General features: G+C 37.1%; 1 protein-coding gene and 1 long non-coding RNA gene across 4 annotated transcripts in view; one reads left to right on the top strand and one right to left on the bottom strand.

The window, feature by feature from the left end:
- Positions 1 to 4497: 4497 nt before the first annotated feature.
- On the bottom strand, positions 4498 to 12115 carry LOC128851608 (uncharacterized). Its single transcript, XR_008448961.1, has 4 exons — positions 12075 to 12115; positions 9946 to 10110; positions 6407 to 6463; positions 4498 to 5002 (listed from the first exon to the last, which is right to left on the bottom strand). It is a non-coding gene; the product is annotated as an uncharacterized LOC128851608 (long non-coding RNA).
- A 1336-nt stretch (positions 12116 to 13451) lies between these two features.
- IMPG1 (interphotoreceptor matrix proteoglycan 1) overlaps positions 13452 to 19441 on the top strand; it is a 60249-nt gene continuing 54259 nt past the window's right edge. The window contains exon 1 of one of the 3 annotated variants that reach the window (XM_054061167.1): positions 13452 to 14278. In XM_054061167.1, coding sequence (XP_053917142.1) covers positions 14212 to 14278 — 67 coding nt within the window. In that variant the 5' untranslated portion in view covers positions 13452 to 14211. The remainder of the gene's footprint in view (positions 14279 to 19441) is intronic. The other 2 variants (XM_054061166.1, XM_054061168.1) reach the window with 2 other exon arrangements.

The following is a 19441-nucleotide window of genomic DNA, read 5'->3' as shown; positions in this document are numbered from 1 at the left end:
GGTTTTTTACCATATTACTTAATCTATGTTACCTTCTTTTCAGGAATCTTTCTGTCACATATGTGATTAGACTATTTGTTACTGCATTAGAAAAATGAATACTTGTAAGAAGCTATTACAAATGATGGAAATTTGATCAGATTGTCATATTGCAGCACAATAGAAACCCGTTTCTAGATTTAAAAAGTGGCATTGAGAAAGAACATGCAGTATGTTAGCTCCTTTTCATAGCCGATATAGTGACAGCGGTCCTATTTGTGGATTTGTAAAATATTTGTAAGATTGGTTCTCAGATTGTCTCTCCCATTCTCTTGCCTGGCTTAGCAAAGTTCTAGGATATTTTAGGTAAAAATTACCTCTGTTTTCTGATTTTTTAATGGATATACATAGCACTTCATTCCATCGCTTCCTATCAGTGTTATTTCTTGTACTGTTATTACAAAGTTTTCACTAGGACTGGTCCTTCTGTTTCTCCTCTCATTTCTTCTTCCTTATGATCCATTTTATTTCATTATGACATCTGCATTCCACCCTCTTTTTCCTGGGTAGGTTTATTGGGGTGTTTACAATTGTTTTCACATTGTACTTCTGGATGAAACTCTGGTCACCATGAGGGATTTTTGCTAATCACAGTGGGATTTTTTCTAATGACTTCCAGAATACCAAGAACCTAGTCCTTTAATCTATGCAAATTAACTTCTATTTTCTGACCTTCATGTGTCATACTGTCTGACTTGTCTGGAGATTTCACTGACTTATATAAGCTACATTTTACAGCATGGAGTTTAAAAACACATGTAATATTTCTCAGAACTGGCTATTGATCTCTCCGTATCTTAACACAGTGTTAGAATTTCCATGAAAGGGAATATCTCACACTTAAATGTATTCTGTGGTACAAATTGTGTTCAACTTCTGTGTTGCAGGTATAGATTTGACATAAATCTGACCCCAAATCCATACAGCACTAATTCCAAAACTACAGGTCTGAAAATGATTATGTGGGAAACTGCCCCACTTGACAACTAAAAAGGCTGACTATCAACAATTTGTATTGCACCCTGCACTATTATATCTGATCTGTAACCCTGACCTGAAACTCAGATCAGCCACAGATATCCCACAAGTTTATCCATGAAAGCCCTTAGAACAAAAAATTTGCTTCTTACTAAATATTGTTCTCTGGTTTAAAATCAGCTGTCCAGATAACATTGTACCAAATAAGATGCAACAACGCCAGGTCAAGAATTTCATCTTAGTAAGTCATCTCCTTGCATTGTTCTCAAAAAGATGTTGATTTCCTAATATGAAAGTAGGAAAGGGTGTGGCTTTCACCTTGTTTTTCTAGTCTGACGTAGACAACCATATGCTTATCACTTTCCTAGGGTAAAGCAAATGCCCTACAGACAGAATTCCTACAAAGCAGGGGCATTTGATGAAAACTTCAAAGGCATTTGAGCAAGTAGCCCTCGTGGAGCACCCACAAATTATTTTCAGAGAAAACTTAGGTCCCAAGCAAGCAGGAGTTTCTTCACATACCATGAGCATGCTTACCCTCGTGGAGAATGTGGGGCAAGACAAGACAGCTGCTACAACTCTCCATGGACTTCCCCTGATCTAACTCCTACCACCCTTACCTAGGGCTCCATGTGTTCTGTGCTTCAAATAAGGATAAACATGCCTGCTTTGAACTAGATAATTCAGCCACTACAAAAAAAAGTAATATGGAGCTTTGGGCTGCCTGGCTGCTTAGTTTTTTCTTGCCTCACTTTCAAGAGCAAGGCTGAGTGTGCGCTGCTGTGGCTTCACTACCAGCTGCATGTAAACATGGCTAAACTTTGAGTATTGCTATACAAGTTACGGAAGCTCTCAAAAAAGGTCATTCAAACTGAAAACAGAGGCATCTGTCATAAATGGAGGAAATACAGAGCAGTGACATCCCTTCAAAGACACTTCAAACACTCTTTCTTTCATCTCAACCTATTCAAGCTGTTTGAGGAAATAAGTTGGAGCTGCCACCCAATGTCACGTGTTCTAATGTCCTCCTGGGGGCCGACAGGTCAATGAGATGTATTTGCTTTAAAGTCCTAGTCTATAAAATGGTCCTGAAAGATTTTCATGGAAGCCAGTACCCAGGAAAACATCTAATCCAAAAAAAAAGCTTCCAGCCTGAGGAGATAGTGCCAACAAAGGTGGTCAGTTTCACAAGCAGGACCCCAAACATATCTCAACCAAGATAGTTACCATTAGCATCCTCAAGATGTGGCAAAAGCAGCCTCTGATGATCTTCAAGTATAGCATAACAGTAGATTTTATTATATTTATTACCACAGCACTTAGGAAAGTGGGACCTGTATACTACACACACAGTATCCCTACTCCTCAACAGCTTGTCTAAAAAGCCACGCAGATAAAAGCGAGAAAGAAGGATCAAATATACACACAGAGCAAGAGGAGTGACAGCCTGCAAATTTCATGTCAGTTCATCTACTTTGATCTACTTGTCCTGTGGGCTGAGTTGGATTAGTAAGGTGTTAATTGACTGAAAGACAGAGGACAGGGGATGTTAAAGACACATATGAAAGAAACAAGCAATGGTCAGAGGCCAGGACAAGGGGCATGCAGAAAGCGGCTGGAGTGAAGATGAACAGAAAGAGTCTGTAAGATAGGAAGTTCAGAGGGTTACAGTAGACGTCTGCATGGCAGAGGGGAGAGGTATTCATAACCTAACTGTAAGAGGAATCTGATGTCTGCAGTATTAATGCACAGGGTCTGAGCCACCATCTTGTCTTGCCTCTAACAAGTTCATAGCAAAGAGGCAGCCCTGGATGGACAAACAGGATACTCAGCTAGCTCCTCCAAAACCATTTGACTGTCTGACAGTCTATGGGGTGCAAAAAACTGATGTATCCCAGAAGGTGCTTCTCTTTTGCTGTTCTAGATCAGAAAGCTGAGGACATCCAGAGACCTGCAGTTCACCACCAAGTCATCTCGAAGCTGAAGTGGGTGGAATCCACACAACGCATCCTCTTCCATAAGCATTGAGCAGAGCATCAAGTCCAGTCGACAACACAATCTGGTGTCTGGAACTTGCTTTGTCTTCAGGAAAGGCCCTGATTATATTGTAGCACGGGGCAGGTGGGAAACACTGTGGGAAACTGAACGTAGCAATGAAGAAGGAGGAGATGGAATGAAAAAAATGTCTTAAAAGGAGCTAAATAAGCCCTCATACTAATACAACCAAGTATATAGGCAAGGAAGAAGATACAGTGCTGTTGTTTATATTTTCCTAATAAAAATATATGTTCTTCAACCTTTCTGAATTTTGAAGGCAGAAGCTACCTATATATTGCTGCAGCCACCAGTGAAATGCAGAGGGAAACAAGGAGGAACTGCCAGAGGAGGGTGGTATTGTATAAGATAAAATAAGTAGCTTCTCCCTTCTTACCTTGTAGTTACCAACCAGGGGCAGTTATAAACACAACAGTCCTCCACTAAACGGTTATGTTTTAAGATAATACATGTAGCAGACTGGAAAGCAACTTCAGGCAAAGGACGTGGAGGACACGAGAAAACTGGAAAGCAGCAGAATGAAATCGGGAGGTGGGATGGACTAGGAAGATCAGAATGGAGAGAAAGCAGAAATGGAAAGGATGGAAACCTGAGGAAAATAGACCAGGCAAGAGCCAAACGGTCACCAGGGCAGAGGATAAAAATGGTGCTTAGGTTAATAATAACTTGGTAGAGAATGTGATTTTTAAAAAATGGTGCAGAAGATCAGAGAGACATTGAGCATTTAGGGTTCTTTTTGGACTGAAGGGAAACCAGTAGGAATTATGTAAAACAGATTTTCTGGCCCAGCTTCTCCTTTCCTGTCATCTGTAATCATGATCAGTGCTACGCAGAGGGTAACTGTACCCTAAATGAAGGATGCATCTTGTAAACTGGAAGTAACATAAGCACAGTTGATCCTTTTTATACTGTGAAAACATTTTTTAACTCCAGTCTTATTATTTTGATCAGTGCTGTGTATTCTTTTCTGGGAATGGGTCATCTTTAACTGAGTATTTGTACAGTGTGACTTGAATTGTTGAAGCCTATTTTAGGAATCATATTAAGTATTGTGATTAAAAAATATAAACCTGAACAGGCTATCAACACCATTTCTAACACTACACAAAAAGGAACTTTTGCCATATCACAGATTTCCGTTCCAGAAACTAATAAATTCTAGATTTTTTTTCTTCTTACTCAGCCTAAGTTGTTTTGTCTTGAAAATGCAGATTCAGCTTTCTAGACTGGATAAACTTATAACTATACATGGAATGATTCTTCCTGTTCTGTGTGGATTATACATACTCTAATACCTTCGTGTGTAAATATTTGCCACATCAAAGAATCTCATTGAAAGTACTGTTAGGATCTGAATGTAGTTTATTAAGGCCCCGTGGTACACTGAAGTGGTGCTCAAATCAGTCTTAAATATAATTACTTGCCTTTTTATGAGGAGTTGTTTCTCTTTGCTCTCTATGGGAGTATCATAGAACCATAGAATACCTGAGGTAGGAAGGGGCCTCTGGAGAACACCTTGTCCAACCCCAGAGGAAGAACTGGGTCAGTTAGAGCAAGATGTTCAGGACTATATCCAGTTGGGGTTTGAGTATTTCCAAGAACAGAGAGTTTACAACGTCTCCGGAGATCACCATCTCAGCGTTTGATCATCATTTTATTAAAAAAAAGTCTGTTCAAATGTCATTTCTGTGTGTCATTTTGTGCCCATTGCCTCCTATCCCTTCACTGAGCAACACTGAGAAATCAAGTTCTGGCTCTTTACTCCCTCCCATCAGGTATTTAAAAATGTTGTTAAGATGTCCTCTCGAGTGTTCTCTTCTGAAAGTTAAACAGTCCCAGCTCTATTCAGCATGCAGAGTAACACATGTATAATACATTTGGCCTTGTAGAATAGTACACTGAAACAGCAAACTCTTCCAGAAATTCAAATCTGCAAGAAAGAAAAATAAATGGAAGTGAGAGGTAATTGGCATTTCATAGAAAAGCAAGGTCCCAAACTTACTAAATAATATATAGCAACTTCTAAAGCTGCTTAATGAAAGTGAAAAAGAAATTTTTAAACATGAGAACAACTTCACAATTAGTGCTTCTTGAAACAATAAAAATATACCTGTCTTCAGAGAAAATAGAAAGTATTCAAAAATTTTCTGTTTGGAATGGACACTAAGAACTCGTCTAATTGATATTTCCCTTGAAATTTATCAATAACAAAATGTCAAAATCAGGAAGGGCAACTGAACAATACAAACAAGAGTTATAAAGCATTTTGAAAGAACTAGAGCAAATATTTCCATATCCTTAGCCTGCATCATCTGCATTTCTAAAAATGTAGCGATAATGCCCAGCTGGCATAAAACTCTTTGGAAAGGATGTAAAATAACAGTAACAAAACTTTGTTTAAGTTTTAAGAAAAGATATCTAAGATAAGAAGACTAGTGGTACAACGAATAAAGTATGATCTAAATAATGGCAATATCGCACTGGTAATATTTTACTGAATAAACTATAAAGGAGCTTATTGGTTGTAGCCACAGCTGTGTGAGATTCAATGGAGGGATCCAGCAACAACAGTGCTGGGAAAAACTGCTTCTGCACACACACAGAATCCACTTTGTAAACAATGACAGGTATAATGTCATCAGCTGAATAGGAAAGAAAAGGGAATCTATCAAAAGCATGAAACAAGCTTGTTAGAAGACGAGAGGTTAACACCTGTAAAGTTGACATATAACCTTCTTCTCAAAGCACTTTTGACAGAAGAGGTATTTCACAGAATTTCTCTGAGTTCAAACAGCAGTTTATTACTAAAAGTAAATGAAGCTAAAAGACCAATCATACAGAAAATATAAGTGTTTAAATTACTTAAATAATTCTCCATGCATTGCAAGGCCTGGAAAAACACAGCCTCCATGATATTACTTCCAATTTTCCTACATTTTGTTAAGAAAATATTGGAATTAAGTTAAATTTACTCTTACTGGAACTAAGTTGTATCACAGCCATTAACTTTGTTAATGACAGTTACTATCACACATAGAGATCAGGAAGCCTCAGGGTATGGTCAATCAGGTCCATAAAAGTCCTACTGACTGTCATTTGTCTCTTGCCAAAAACAAAAGCAACACCCACCTCTTCTGAAAAAGTAAAGTAAGAAATTGTTAAGAAAAGTAGTATAAAAAAATTAGTTTCCACCGTAAAGATAGTAAATTTCCATACACTTTATGCATATTTTTTTTCTTTTGGAGTAGGTTTCTAATTTCTCTCCTTTCAACAGCTTCATACTAGTTTTTTTTTTTTTGCAAGACCTTTTCTTGAGCCAAAGCCTCTTGCCTACCAGATCAGTCCTGTGCCCAGGAAATATAGTCATTTCATTCTCTCTCATGTGGTAAGTCTAGAAAATAAAACATTGCATGTCAAGGCATAATTGAATCAAAAACTGTGGAAAAAAAACCAAACCCAAACCTGAACACTATTAGGCTCAGCAAGAAAGAATAAGTATTATCTCATAACAAATCCCTCATAGGGGGAAAGCCTAAGCTGGTATAAAGATACAAGCGTGCCCAACACGTTAGATATCTCCCTTTCTGCCTTCTCACTCACTACTAAACACCTTCTACCAGTACCATAAAAAGAAACTCCTCTACCAGCTTCTCCTGTGTTTCCTGCTTCTGATAGACAACACATATTGTAAAAGACCATATCTCAGCAGTCTTGCTTCATTTACAGAGACATGTTTAATAGGTTGAATTTTTTTACAGCTGATAAAAACAGTGCTCAATTTAATTTGCTACTCTGTTAGGGACAGTTTTGTGAGTCATAAATCCATCAGTTAACTCTACCAGCAAGATCTAGAAAGATCCTTTCCAAGCATCAAGACAAAAACACCTTGTCAAGTATGGGAAGAAGCATGTTGCAGCCGATCACAGCACCCCATGATGTAAGCTTAAACTGTTCCGGGAATAACAGAAGGCTGACTATTGGTATGCAAGGAAGTGCATGATAATCTGTTCGAGCAGATGTACTCTAGTCTTTATCTCCACTGACTGGAAGCTAATGGTAGCTTGTTGTATCCCTGGTCACTAGGAAAAAGGTCATTTTAATCCGATTTATACAGGTGATGATACTAAAGATCGATCACATAAGTATCAATACCAGAATAATTTATTACGGTCATCCTGAAGTAGCAGTCAGGCTAGGGTATTTTCCTCAAAATTATGTTGGATTACCTAGTTAGTGCCATGCTTTTTTCTCATACTCTTATCTCCCTTATCACACTAAATAGTATCTAAATACATTAATCTCTTTAAGACTGTAAAATATAAAAAGTTTCAGAAGAAAGTACAGATCATGGGGTCAAGCAGTCATCAGGGATATGTCTGTAGTTTCTCATGTAAACATATGCGTACAATGCTTTTTCCTATTTTAAATAATAAATGTTGGCAGAATTTTATAACTGTGTGAATAACAGCAAAACAGGAAAGCTTTTGAAAGACCCCAGAGAATGCTGGAGATATCTTTTGATTGCAGAAGAGGCGTAGGCTTATTTTCATGAAAGGAGACAAAGAACTGCGTTAATGCATCACCTGCTTCAATTTTGTGTTCAGACCAGAGTTCCACTGTATTTGCTGCAATCGCAGAACAGAGCACCAGGATCTTGTTTTGAAAGAGAAAGATATTACAGAAAATGGATGAGTGTGCTTCACCATTCAGTATGAGAAGGAATTTTTAGAAGTACTGTGTTAGCTTGACTTTAATGGCAAGTCAGTCTGAGTTAGGGACTACAACTCAGTGCCGAAGAGTAGTCATGTTGGATCCTATCAAAAACACAGCTAATCTATCTTATCTACATTAATGGCTAATAAAAGGATAAGGAAATAATATAAGGAACAGGAAAGAAAAAGTGACTATGTTCCTAGCTTCTCCTCACTGTTTGAAAATAAGTGATTAACAGACTTTGTGCAAGTATATTGTGTTCCTTGATGGACCTGGTATTCAAGAATCTGTCAAATTCCTTCTTGTTCTCATGTAAAGGAAGTGAACTTTCATAATTAAATTGGAAAAATTATTGTCCCATTGTCATATTACAAGAAAAACTGTAATTTAATAATTTTCTCAACCTGTCATCTGTCTCTTTCATGCCAAAGACTCCTAGCCTATGTAATATTTCCTTACACAGAAACCATTCCATTCCTCTGATAATCTTTACCTCCATCCCATTAACATTTCTAGTTTTACTGTGTGCTATGGCTATTGCAGGACCAGAGCATTATTAATTATGCATGATATACCATTTCTATAAAAAAAAAAAGAAAATACTTTTCTTTCTATTTTTTTTTATGAAGTACTAATGCTCTATTCCTCCTATTCTTCCTTTTCATCATGGGTAAAGATTGAGCTGCTGTGATCAGGAATTTATCCTTTCAAACTCTCATTGCCAAATTGCTATTGCTCATTTAGAGCAAATAATTATCAGTTCATTGATACTATTTTTTTTTTCCTATGGATATATTTCATCTGCAAGCTTTGTTATCTACATTGAGCAGCAGGGGACAGTTCTGAATCTTTTCACTAGCAGTGTAAATGTTAACAGTTCCAAGCAATTCTGTACCATCAGCAAGTTCTGTTACCTTATCACTTGTCCCCTTTTTTAGCACAAAACCAAATGGCCAAACAGTCTTTGAAATTCTTATTTCTTTCACTCATTTCTCGTTTTTTAACAAGCTATTAATACAGAATATTTTGGTTTTACTCCATGACAGCTTGGTTTCTTCAAGAGTAAACCTCATTAAAAAAACTGTTGACTGTCCGTGGACATTATATCAGCCAGATCATTCTTGTTATTGTGCTTATTTCTTTTCTAGTGGTTTCTGTCAATTTGCCTAGTACAGAAGTTAAACTTGCTGCAGTATAATTGTCCTTATTTCTGCCTTCTAGAAAGCTTTCTAAAAACTCTTTGCTTTGGTACAGAGGCAAATTTAAACACTTGGTTGTACAATCAGCACCTCAGAACCTCAACCTCTAACTTTTGTTTGAAGACCTGAGACATTGATATCTATTATTGGCTATTTTTCACAATTCAAATTTACTTTATTCTAAACCAAATTATTACTCCACATCTAGCATTTACTCAGATTACAAACTCATTTAATTTCCACAGCATTTGCTGCATTATTATTTTAATGAAACCCCAATAGAAAGAGTGCATTATCCGAATACCAACACTATTTATGGCCATCAGCAAAGTGAGTTTTGTGGCAATCTTCTGCGATATAGTGCTGGGTTCAGTTTCGAAAGAAGACTGTAAGAATTCCCAGTAGAAATTGATTTTAAAGAACAATTGGTCTGAAAAACAATTGGATGTTTGCAAACACAAGGACTGGACACGGATCAGTTCTTTCAGGGAGAAAATATTTTCTTAGTTGCAAATTTTCTTTTTCCCTGATGGGGTCCTATTTGTTCCTTATTTGCCACTAAGGAGAGACATCAGAAAGAGGAATTGTCTATGAAATATAAAAAAAAAACAATAAACAAAACATAGGCATTTTTCAACTGTCTTGAGGAATGTGTGTTTACTTTTCTTTTTTATTTGATTTAATCAAGTGACTAAATGTCTTGTACTATTTCAGAAAAAAAAAAAAAACAAAAACAAAAACCCAACACTGTGGCTGGTCAGCAGCAGAGAGCAAAATATAGATACTGTTCAACCAGAAAAGCTCAAAGAACAAAGCTATGATTTGTTTTCTTCATGAAAAACTTTTTAAATCCACTGTAGGACTACTGAAAACATTTAGCTTTGATATGCAACCAGAACATCTAAAAATAAAATATTAATATTAAAATTTAAAATAATTATTTGTGAAATATATTACCCACATTTTAATGCATCCATTGGGAGATATGAAGGCTGCGAGCCAGAGCTTGGTTTGGCTAAACTCATCAGCAAAGAAGGGAGCAGAGCCACCCAAGTTTCCTCACTTATAATCAGAAACTTAAAGCTGTGCCTGGTTCAGTGCTGGTTGCCACGTACCAATCTGGCTCCTGTGGAAATAATGAATACCAGAGAAAGACTTGAGGTTATTTAAAAAGTACTTCACGATTATAGTTCTCCACCTCATCAGAGTGGGACAGGCCTCTCAGGTAAATGCAGCATGGATATTATAAGGAAAACAGCTGGCTAGACCAGTAGGAGAAATTACTCAAGACAACTAAGACTGGAAGTCAATCCTAGATGTTACAGTCTCTGACATTGATGGTGTCAAATCTGATGTCTTTGTGGGTGTCAAGGTTTAGCCTCACCTGACTAAATTTCAGCAGCTAAAAAACCATACAGTTGAGCTTCCAAAATTCCCACCACCACCCCACCCTGCAGGGAAAGGGGAGAGGGAAATGTCAGGAAAAAGACTCACGGGTTGGAAACTAAAACTACAGTTTTCATGAAATAATAAAAGTAATAACAATAACGAAAATAATTAGAAAGTAATAAAATATGTACAAATATATGAGATCGCACCCTACCCCACCCCTCAATGACTATACATCACCACAAATGCTGCAGAGCAGACATGAAAGAATGTGTTCATGGCCAGGAGGAAGGTGGACACAGAAGCTGGTTTCAGGAACACACAGGTCTGGGATCAGGAACAACCAGACAGATGAGGTCCTCAATGAACAAGACTTACGAGGAGCGGCTGAGGGAACTGGGGTTGTTTAGCCTTGAGCAGAGGAGGGTGAGGGGAGACCTTATAGCTCTCTACAACTGCCTGAAAGGAGGTTGTGGAGAGGAGGGAGCTGGCCTCTTCTTCCAAGTGACAGGTGAGCCAAAATGCTCAGGGACATGGTTTAAAGGCAGATAGGAATGGTTGGACTCGGTGATCCAAGAGGTCTTTTCCAACCTGGTGATTCTATGATTCTATGACCTCTGCTGTCACAGAAGAGTGAGACCCTTGTATTCTCTCAATTTCATTCCAAGTATGACATATATGGAATTGAATACTCTGTTAAACAGTTTAGAGTCGCCTGCCCTATCCGCCCTCCTCACGAGGTGTGTCTCCCTTCTGCCAGCTTGAGGATGGCCTTGGTTAGGTATAAGCATTGGCCTTTTTGCATACCAATGTCCTGTGTTACCTCTTCAGACAGGAATACTGTCTCAAAAACATGCAGTTAGCTTTCAGAAAAACAAAGTTACTTAGAGCAACTGAGTTAGTCACAAAACTGACTGTAATGTAGCTCAAAACACAAAATGGGGAATATGAGTTGGCTGGTACCCCGATTTCTGTACCTACATAGGGTACCTAAAATTTAGCGCTAAGCAGAGCAACGTTTAGATCATCTTTATGTGGCAATGCTTTGAGCCTAAGACTTACCAACAATTTACATCAAATACCTTTAAACTGAGTTCTTGATGGCCTAAATTGTCATTTTTCTGCAAGCAAACAACTTGAGTTGGACTTAAGGAACAGAGCAGTATTATTCTAGATACTTGCAGAGACTCACTGAAGTGACCATTAAAAAGTCTGATTTAACCAATTAATAAGCACTTATCCTTGGTGAATGGGAATCTTAGTAGCCAATTTTGCACTTTGCATGTCTTGGTAGTATATTTATAATGTGCTATTGAATTTCAGTAAGATTTTTTTAATTGGGTCTTTAACAATATATATAATTATTGTTGACAGCAAACCAACTAGAAGAAGCACTTCTGGATTAATTAACAGTGACCTATAATTAAACACTACAGTACTTAGAGGTGAAGTGGTCCCTAGATAATATTGCTTAATCTTTAATGAGTGTTTATCATTCTTGTTTGCTTCCACCAAGGCAAGTTATCATCAAGGTTAGTTACAAGATTTCTTAATTAAATGGAAGCACGTAGAAGGCACCGCCTTAACAGAAATGAGTTTGAATATTCACGATTTAAGCATCATCTCAAAGCATGCAGTATCCTGCCCTACAAATTTTTAGTCACAGTTTACCTATAGAGCTCAATATTTTCAAAGTCATACCTTGACACTAAACAACACTGTAATGTGTTCTCGAATTGTTCCTGTTCCTCTGTCTCTGAAAGATAAGAGTATGTTGTATTAAAAGTTTGCCTTCTCCAACACATAAAGTACTCAAAAGTACATTTTTAAACAAAGGCTTTCATAAAGAATTTCTGACTGGGGGCTCAGGCTCACTGACAAGTTTCTGCATAGTAATTAACTAACTCTCTTTGTTGCACATTTTCAAAATGCAGTCTGATGCTTAAATTGGATTCCTGAGAGAACTAAAAGATGACATTCCCACCAAGTTCCTTACGGAGTTTTCTACCTAGGGTGCTCTGAGGAAATAATCTGTGACTTTGGCCAATCCTGCACTTTGATTTGTCACCAGAAACAGTGGATCCCCCCCATCCTCAGAAAAATTCCCTGCACTTCCAATCGTTGCAGATTGAGAAGCAGCTGAAAATAAGGTAACATGTAGTGGCAACTTCATCTTTCCAACTATAACAGGCATACAGATGCTTGTTAATGTTTACCTGATTTATAGAGGTACTACTTATATGGCTACACGATAGACCATATGATTATGATACATAAAATATGCGAAGACAAATATTGGTACTGCTAAAGAATGATCTTCATGTAAAACACAAATTTTCTCCAGAAGAAATCCTGATCTTCTCCACTGTTGCCTTGCACCATGCTGCCAGCAAAGTCTTCTTAATTTGCTTTGTTAGAACTATAAAACCATGTGCATGAAACAATATGAATAAAGCATTAAAAAAAGCACTGAAAATCAGAAGATTGTGGAAGTGAAAAAAACCCAGATCTCATCTGGTCCCAGCTCAGCCTCTGTACTAACTGGTCTGAGCTGTTAAAATTAGGCAACCTCGGGAAGGGAGGAGGTTACCATTTTTAAAATCCTAAGTAAAAATAGAATACTGATTGGGTTCAAGTGAAGGTTGTTCTTAAAGTAAATCACACTTAAGAGTGCTAGAAAACACATTCTTCCTGCCAATCTAGATACTTGTTATTTTAAAACATAGTCGCACAAAAATTTCTGAGAGGGACAGACTATTACGAATGCCCACCTGGAAGCTTTTTTAGGTGTAATGTAACAGTAAAAAACTTTCTAGGAAATAAAATCAACTATGGAACACTTAGACATGTTAAATATGTAACCAGAACAGTTATTTGTGAAGCTGGAACAGAGCTGTTTGAAAAGTGTATTCACCCACTGCCAGTTCTTGGCCTGGTTATAACTGTGTGATCAAACAGCATTTCCCACCAGCATTTCTTGTTCTCCTTCCATGTAGTGCCTTCCCTCCCCCACTCCCAAGTGGGCATCAGATTGTGCCAGCCCTGAACAGTGCTGCACTTTGCTGCTGAGTCACACCATTTCACTGCTGCCACAGAACATCATCATCACTGCTCTGATAGGAATATTTCAGCAGCAAAGTTTTGGAATGAGAAGAGAGAGGGGCTTCCAAGACATATGCACTGGAAAAGCCGAGTATAGTACATTCTTTCGGAAAAGGCTGTCTTCATTTTCAAAGGAAATTCCCTGAGTTTCTAATCACTGATTCGGAAACAGCACAATTAGCTCTACCCATGTTTTCGCCTCTGCTCACATGTGATAACTCCGGAATGCCCAAAGGATCAATGTTTGAAAGCAACGGGCACTAGAAGAGACTTCCGTTGTTTATCATGGTGCTACTGAAGTCGTCTGGGGTTGACAGATGCTACTCCAGAAGGTTAATAAGATGAAGAAAGCTCTTCCAGCTGGACCATAAGAGGGATTATGTCTGAGCAGCAGATAAACAGATTATTCCAGAAACAGACACTGCTTTTTCTTAAAACTTCGTCACTCTTGTCTTACCACTTCAGTCCCTGTCTCTGTCTATTGGTCCCTTGGGCTAGAATTGTGTGTGTTGGAGGAGTTTGTCCAGCTCTTGCATTCTGGCACCTGTTGCTCTCTTCATCTAATTTCATCTAAATTCAATTTTGTCCAAGGCTGGGGCCACCTGAAAAGTAATTTCAAAAGAGGGAAGACATTCGGGGATTTTAGTTCTTTAAGAAAGAAATTCTTCTACTTGACCTAAATATTCTTATTTCCTGCACAATTCTTCTTGAAAACTGTGAATGATCAAGAGACAGCATGCATTTGAAAACTGGATTAATATTTTTGATCATTTGCCTTGCTCTCCAAGTTCAGGGAAACAGAGGTAAGTTCATATATAAGAGCTTTGTAATAATTTACATGGCAGATACTGAAAAAAAAATACAGAATTATTTGCTTGGAACTGGGTGCTTTGACAACTCAGGTAGAGACTATATAGTAACTGACATTGCTATGAGGTTGGAAAATGAAACACTGACAATAATTCTTATGTGTCTTTCCCAGGTTTTACAATCTCTGTAAGAGATGACATTTAGTTTCGATTGAACTGCGTGTGTTCTCTTATGAAAAAATATTATTTCAAAACCAATTATTTGGAAGGGCCAAAATAGCTGAAAGGACATCATGTTATTAAGGATGGTCTGCTATCCTTGCAATGAAGGGAACATAGTACAGTATAACTTTGTGTTTACTAGCCGTTGTCAGAAATAACTTCAAAAAGATATACTAATTCTGGAGGAAGGAACCATACTGGCACACACAAAAAAAAGTAGCAGTACCAGTTAGGAAAACTGTAATAATAATTGTAAAATTACTTGCAAGAAAACAACAAGTCATTACTGTTTTTTTAAAAAAGATTTAAATGTTCAGAGCACTTTTAAGGTATTTTTCAACAACAAAAACATCCCAAAAGATGGTGATGTGATTTTTTCCCTGTTCTGTTCCATATTCAATAGTTTTAGAGCTCTGAGGAACATGTTTAATTTTAGGGAAGCTTTCTTACTAACTTTTCTACCTATGCTTTGGTATTTATATAATTGAATTAAAAATCAACATTACAACTGCTTTATGCTTACACAAGTGACCCCTTAATTTATATCAATCACAGACATGTTAATTAAATGCAAAGAAATTAAAGTAATAAAAAAGAAGCATTTCAATTTCCTCAATGGTGTTTAAATATTTGTTAAAGAGGTGGTGTGAAACATGGTCCGCTGTGAATACTACTTAGAAAGTTTTATTTACCTATCATACGTTTTTCTTGATCTCGTTTTTCTTTGCACAGACTTTCTTTTAAAGTAATAAAGAACACACTTACTGTATCTCTCTGAAATTATGTAAATCTTCTCTAGTGGAAAACTACAGTACTGAAAAAATCTTTGGGAAAATAGTTGGGTAACACTAGATTTATATTCTGTTGTTGGTTGCTTTTACTTTTTTATTGCCTGTAAGTAGCGTCATTTAATCATTAATGATATTTTGGAAATATGGCAAAAAAATGAGAGAATGAGTGATAATTCCTGTCTGACAAGAAGAAAAGGTATATCAAAATGCATTGGGTTTTGCATTTAAGTAGCATATTCTATGGTAGAAAGAGAGAGAATGAATTCCGGGTAATTATTGAATGCTTGATGGCATTATTACATTCCATATTAATAATTATGAACTGAGAAAGTGATAACAAAAAGTGAGCTCACAAAGTTTTGCCCATTGAAAGTTGTGATTGAATGTTACAATATATTTCCCATAAAATACTTTGGCAAAATTCTGGGAGAATATCATGACTGAGAGAAATGCAGAACTGCACGTTATTCCCCTAAGAGATATAGGAGACGGTCTGGTGCATAGAATGTTTATCAAAACTTGGGAAGCTCAGGAAGAAATGTTGCATTATAAATTTTGCATAACATCTTGCTTATTTAGCAGTCTTGGAATTCTCTCATTTTTCATATTTCCAAGGGAAGAAATATTTTTTCTATACATGCCTGTGACAGATAATTGGCAAAATTCCTTCCCACTTGTTTTATAAAGTAGATGTGGTGTGTGTAAATGCATAACAATTACTTCTTATTACCATGTAGTCACACCATATATAATATTTTAAAACTGCATTATCTCAAATATATACACACAAATCTCAGAAGACGTAATGTTTGAGTTAAGAAACTTTTTCCCATAACAGAGCACAGATGCTTCTGGAACTGCTATTTTATGAATTAGCATTAGGGTCAGATACTTACAGAAAATGTTTTTGGAAGTACCATGTTCTCCCAGTAGTCTGTATACTTATATTAGGCACTCATTAGTCATTCTAACATAGATAATTTGAGACTTTTAGGGTTATTCAATTTTGCAGTGCATGTCAACTGTGACAAACTCGGAAATAAGATATAAAATACTTCCATTTGAAACAATGAACATGAAACTAATAATCTCTAAATATTTATAGGGTTAACCAGTTGATAATTTTTTTTCTGTTATGAACAAAACTATCTTAAATTCAAATTCCTGTTTTACTCACATCTACATTTCAGGCTTAACAAAACAGGCTCATTCAGTAATGTCTTTTGGTCCTTCTGTCCCTTCCTTATTCTATGACAAAAAGAGTCCTCCTCCCTCCCAGCCATTTGGGAAAACTTTCCAGCTGCATCTCCAATTCCACAGCAAACAAAGAGGAAACTGTAGGGAACAGTATAAAAAATAGAAACAGAGTGTTAATCTTTGGCCACGACTAATGCCAGAGTCCAGGAAATTACCTCAGGATTTGAACTCAGGTCTTTGCCTCTGTCCTGACACAAACTGTTTCTATCACTGGGAAGGGAAAGTGAGGGGGCTAAAGCCTTTGTGATGGCAAAAAAAACCCCAAACAGCCTACATGCCCAATATAACTGTTGAACAGTAAACCCTGAAAACCTAGACTAACTAACCAGGAAAATACAGAGGGGTTTTGAACTCCCAAAAATGTACACTGATGTTGGGTATCTCCTAACATTGGACTGAGAACGTAAGGGAGTCAGAGAGCATTCAAGGCTGTTCAGTGTTTTTATTCAGCAAGTAAATATCCTGTTTATTCGGTCATTCTTTAGGACACAAAGGCTTTGTGTGTGCTCTATGAAATCATTTTAATTCATTTTGACTTACCCCTTCCCGCTCGGCTGTTCCGAGTCAGCAATAAGTGTTGCAGATCTTCATTACTATAATTGCCTTTGAAAAAAGGGTTAAGAAAATTTGAGCCAAAGGAAAAGGGAAGTCAAAGAGCATAAAGCTTCAAAGAAAGAAAGAAAGAAAAAGAAAACATCTGCTTTTTGCACTAAGGTTATTTTCTATTTTCACACATAAAACAAGGATTACCAAGTTAAATCTAGCTTTTCTGGTTGTGCTTATAAACAAATGAAAAGTAAAACTTTTTCCCATCAATTAAATGTATCATTGGATTATGTGAGGGTTTTAATCTTATATATTCCCTGGCTAAAAGCCAAACTTGAATAAAAATACTAGAATATTGTTGCTGAATCTTAAAGTTTAATTTCGGATATAATCACATCCATATCATAGTGATTAGTAAACTGTATGTGAATGAACAGCTAGACGTGTGAGATTTTTTCTCCTAAAACAATTGTGGTCAAAGAGATTACTGTAAACAAAGGAGTTTCTCCATTTACAGGGCATTAATTTACAAGCTACAATAAAGTATCTTTACTTGTAATCTTAACCTGCTAGAAATCCAGATTATTGTTCACACTATTCTTCTTTCTCAGCTAGTTGTAGTGTCCCAGTGGCTTCTGCACAGCACCAAGTGGCATGGCCAACATTCATCAGATTTAGCAAACACACTATTTTCTTCCCAGAAGGAAAACTGCATACATTCTGCTGCATTATGATGCTTTAAAATATGTAAAATATATGTTTTCTAATCTGCTTTTGTACTTATGTCATATTCCTAGTCCCTTTGTGATTAAAATTAGAGTCTTCTACTCATCCTCTTTCACACAATTATTCCATTTTTATCAGGAATTGAGTGCTCTGTCCTGCACTCTCCATGCACTTTGCAAGCCCAGCTGTGTTTCAATTTCTTCCCCTTAGGAATGTGTGATACTGAACAACATGCTTCCTAAACAGAAATATTTACCTACCTGTTTAGTTGTATATAGAAATATACTAGCATTTAGTCACTACCAGACCCCATTTACTGGACAGACACATCAGAATAGCAGTATATAAGGAGATCATTAGATTTACAATCATATGAGAGTACCATGATACCTTCCACAGTATAGGTGTGTTTATATACACTTACTTAATTATAGCATGGCTTATCATAGTATGCATACATACCACCAGTTTTAACCTTACAATATACCTGTCTAACAGAGTGACAGTCATCCTCATTTCATAAAAACATCAGGACTTAAAGTATAAATTTAAACTGAAGCCCTGGCTTGTAAGAGGCATTGCAATCATAAAGGAGGACAGTATCAGAATTTAGCAGGCTGATTCTCAAAGCAACTGCCTCACTACATAGATATCTGCAAATCAGCAGGACCCAGACTCATAGCTACATAGCTAAGGTACTTAGGCCACTACGTATATCTTTTTGGTGGTGAGGTTCTACTGGCTTTTAAATTTCTGTGTCAGTGCAGAGCCAAAATTACATTCTTCTCTGCCACTCTAAGTCTTTCAGTACCTCTCTCAGACTTTATCCAACTGTATGTTAACAATCTTGGTAACCCTATTACCTGAAATAACAGTTTTAGTCAGTATGTTCCACGTATACATTTTCATACATGAGTCAACACAGATCATCAAAGCCCCAGGAGTTTCAGGTAGGAAGCAGTAATACACCCATCTTTTACTTTATAATTGGTGATTACAGCACAAAATTAAGGCTGTCCTAATCTTTCAATTTCCTCTTCTTCCTCAAAACTAGATTAATTTAATCTAGCTCCAAAGTTGGCCTTGTTTAAAGCAAGGAATTGGACTAGGTTACCTCCTAGTGTCCCCGAAAACTAACTCGGTCTGTGCAGCTTGACATATGACTAAGTTAAATAAGGTTAAGTTCAAGTCACTCTGGCAAAATGAGATGGAGTCAATCAACCAGAGACTGCAGACTGCATTGCAGGATGAGTGTCCCTAAACTGTGAGTAAAATTGACCAGTTCAAATCACACAAGTTCAAGCAAAGGGCTGGCACTGTGGCTTCTGACTCTTGAAAGCCTTCAAAATATGCCAACCACTCTAATCATTATCATGTCTGACACCTCAATAGAACCATTCTGTACTGCATCTCTTTGACCCACACCAACGCAACTGTTAAAATATTGAAATGCATGGCAAAATATCACTGGAACTTAAATTTATGCTGTCTCATGGGCTTTCTCAGAGGACAGATGCACATTTTGAGTAAGACTGACTGAAAAATTAATAGCAGAGGTGCTCAAGTGAGTGTTCTAGCACTGCAGGTTGGATGGATCTCTCCAAGAACTACTCAA

This window comes from Cuculus canorus, chromosome 3 (assembly GCF_017976375.1).
Source record: "Cuculus canorus isolate bCucCan1 chromosome 3, bCucCan1.pri, whole genome shotgun sequence".
NCBI classification, from domain to species: Eukaryota; Metazoa; Chordata; class Aves; order Cuculiformes; family Cuculidae; genus Cuculus; species Cuculus canorus.
This window is presented reverse-complemented; position numbering and strand designations above follow the sequence as displayed.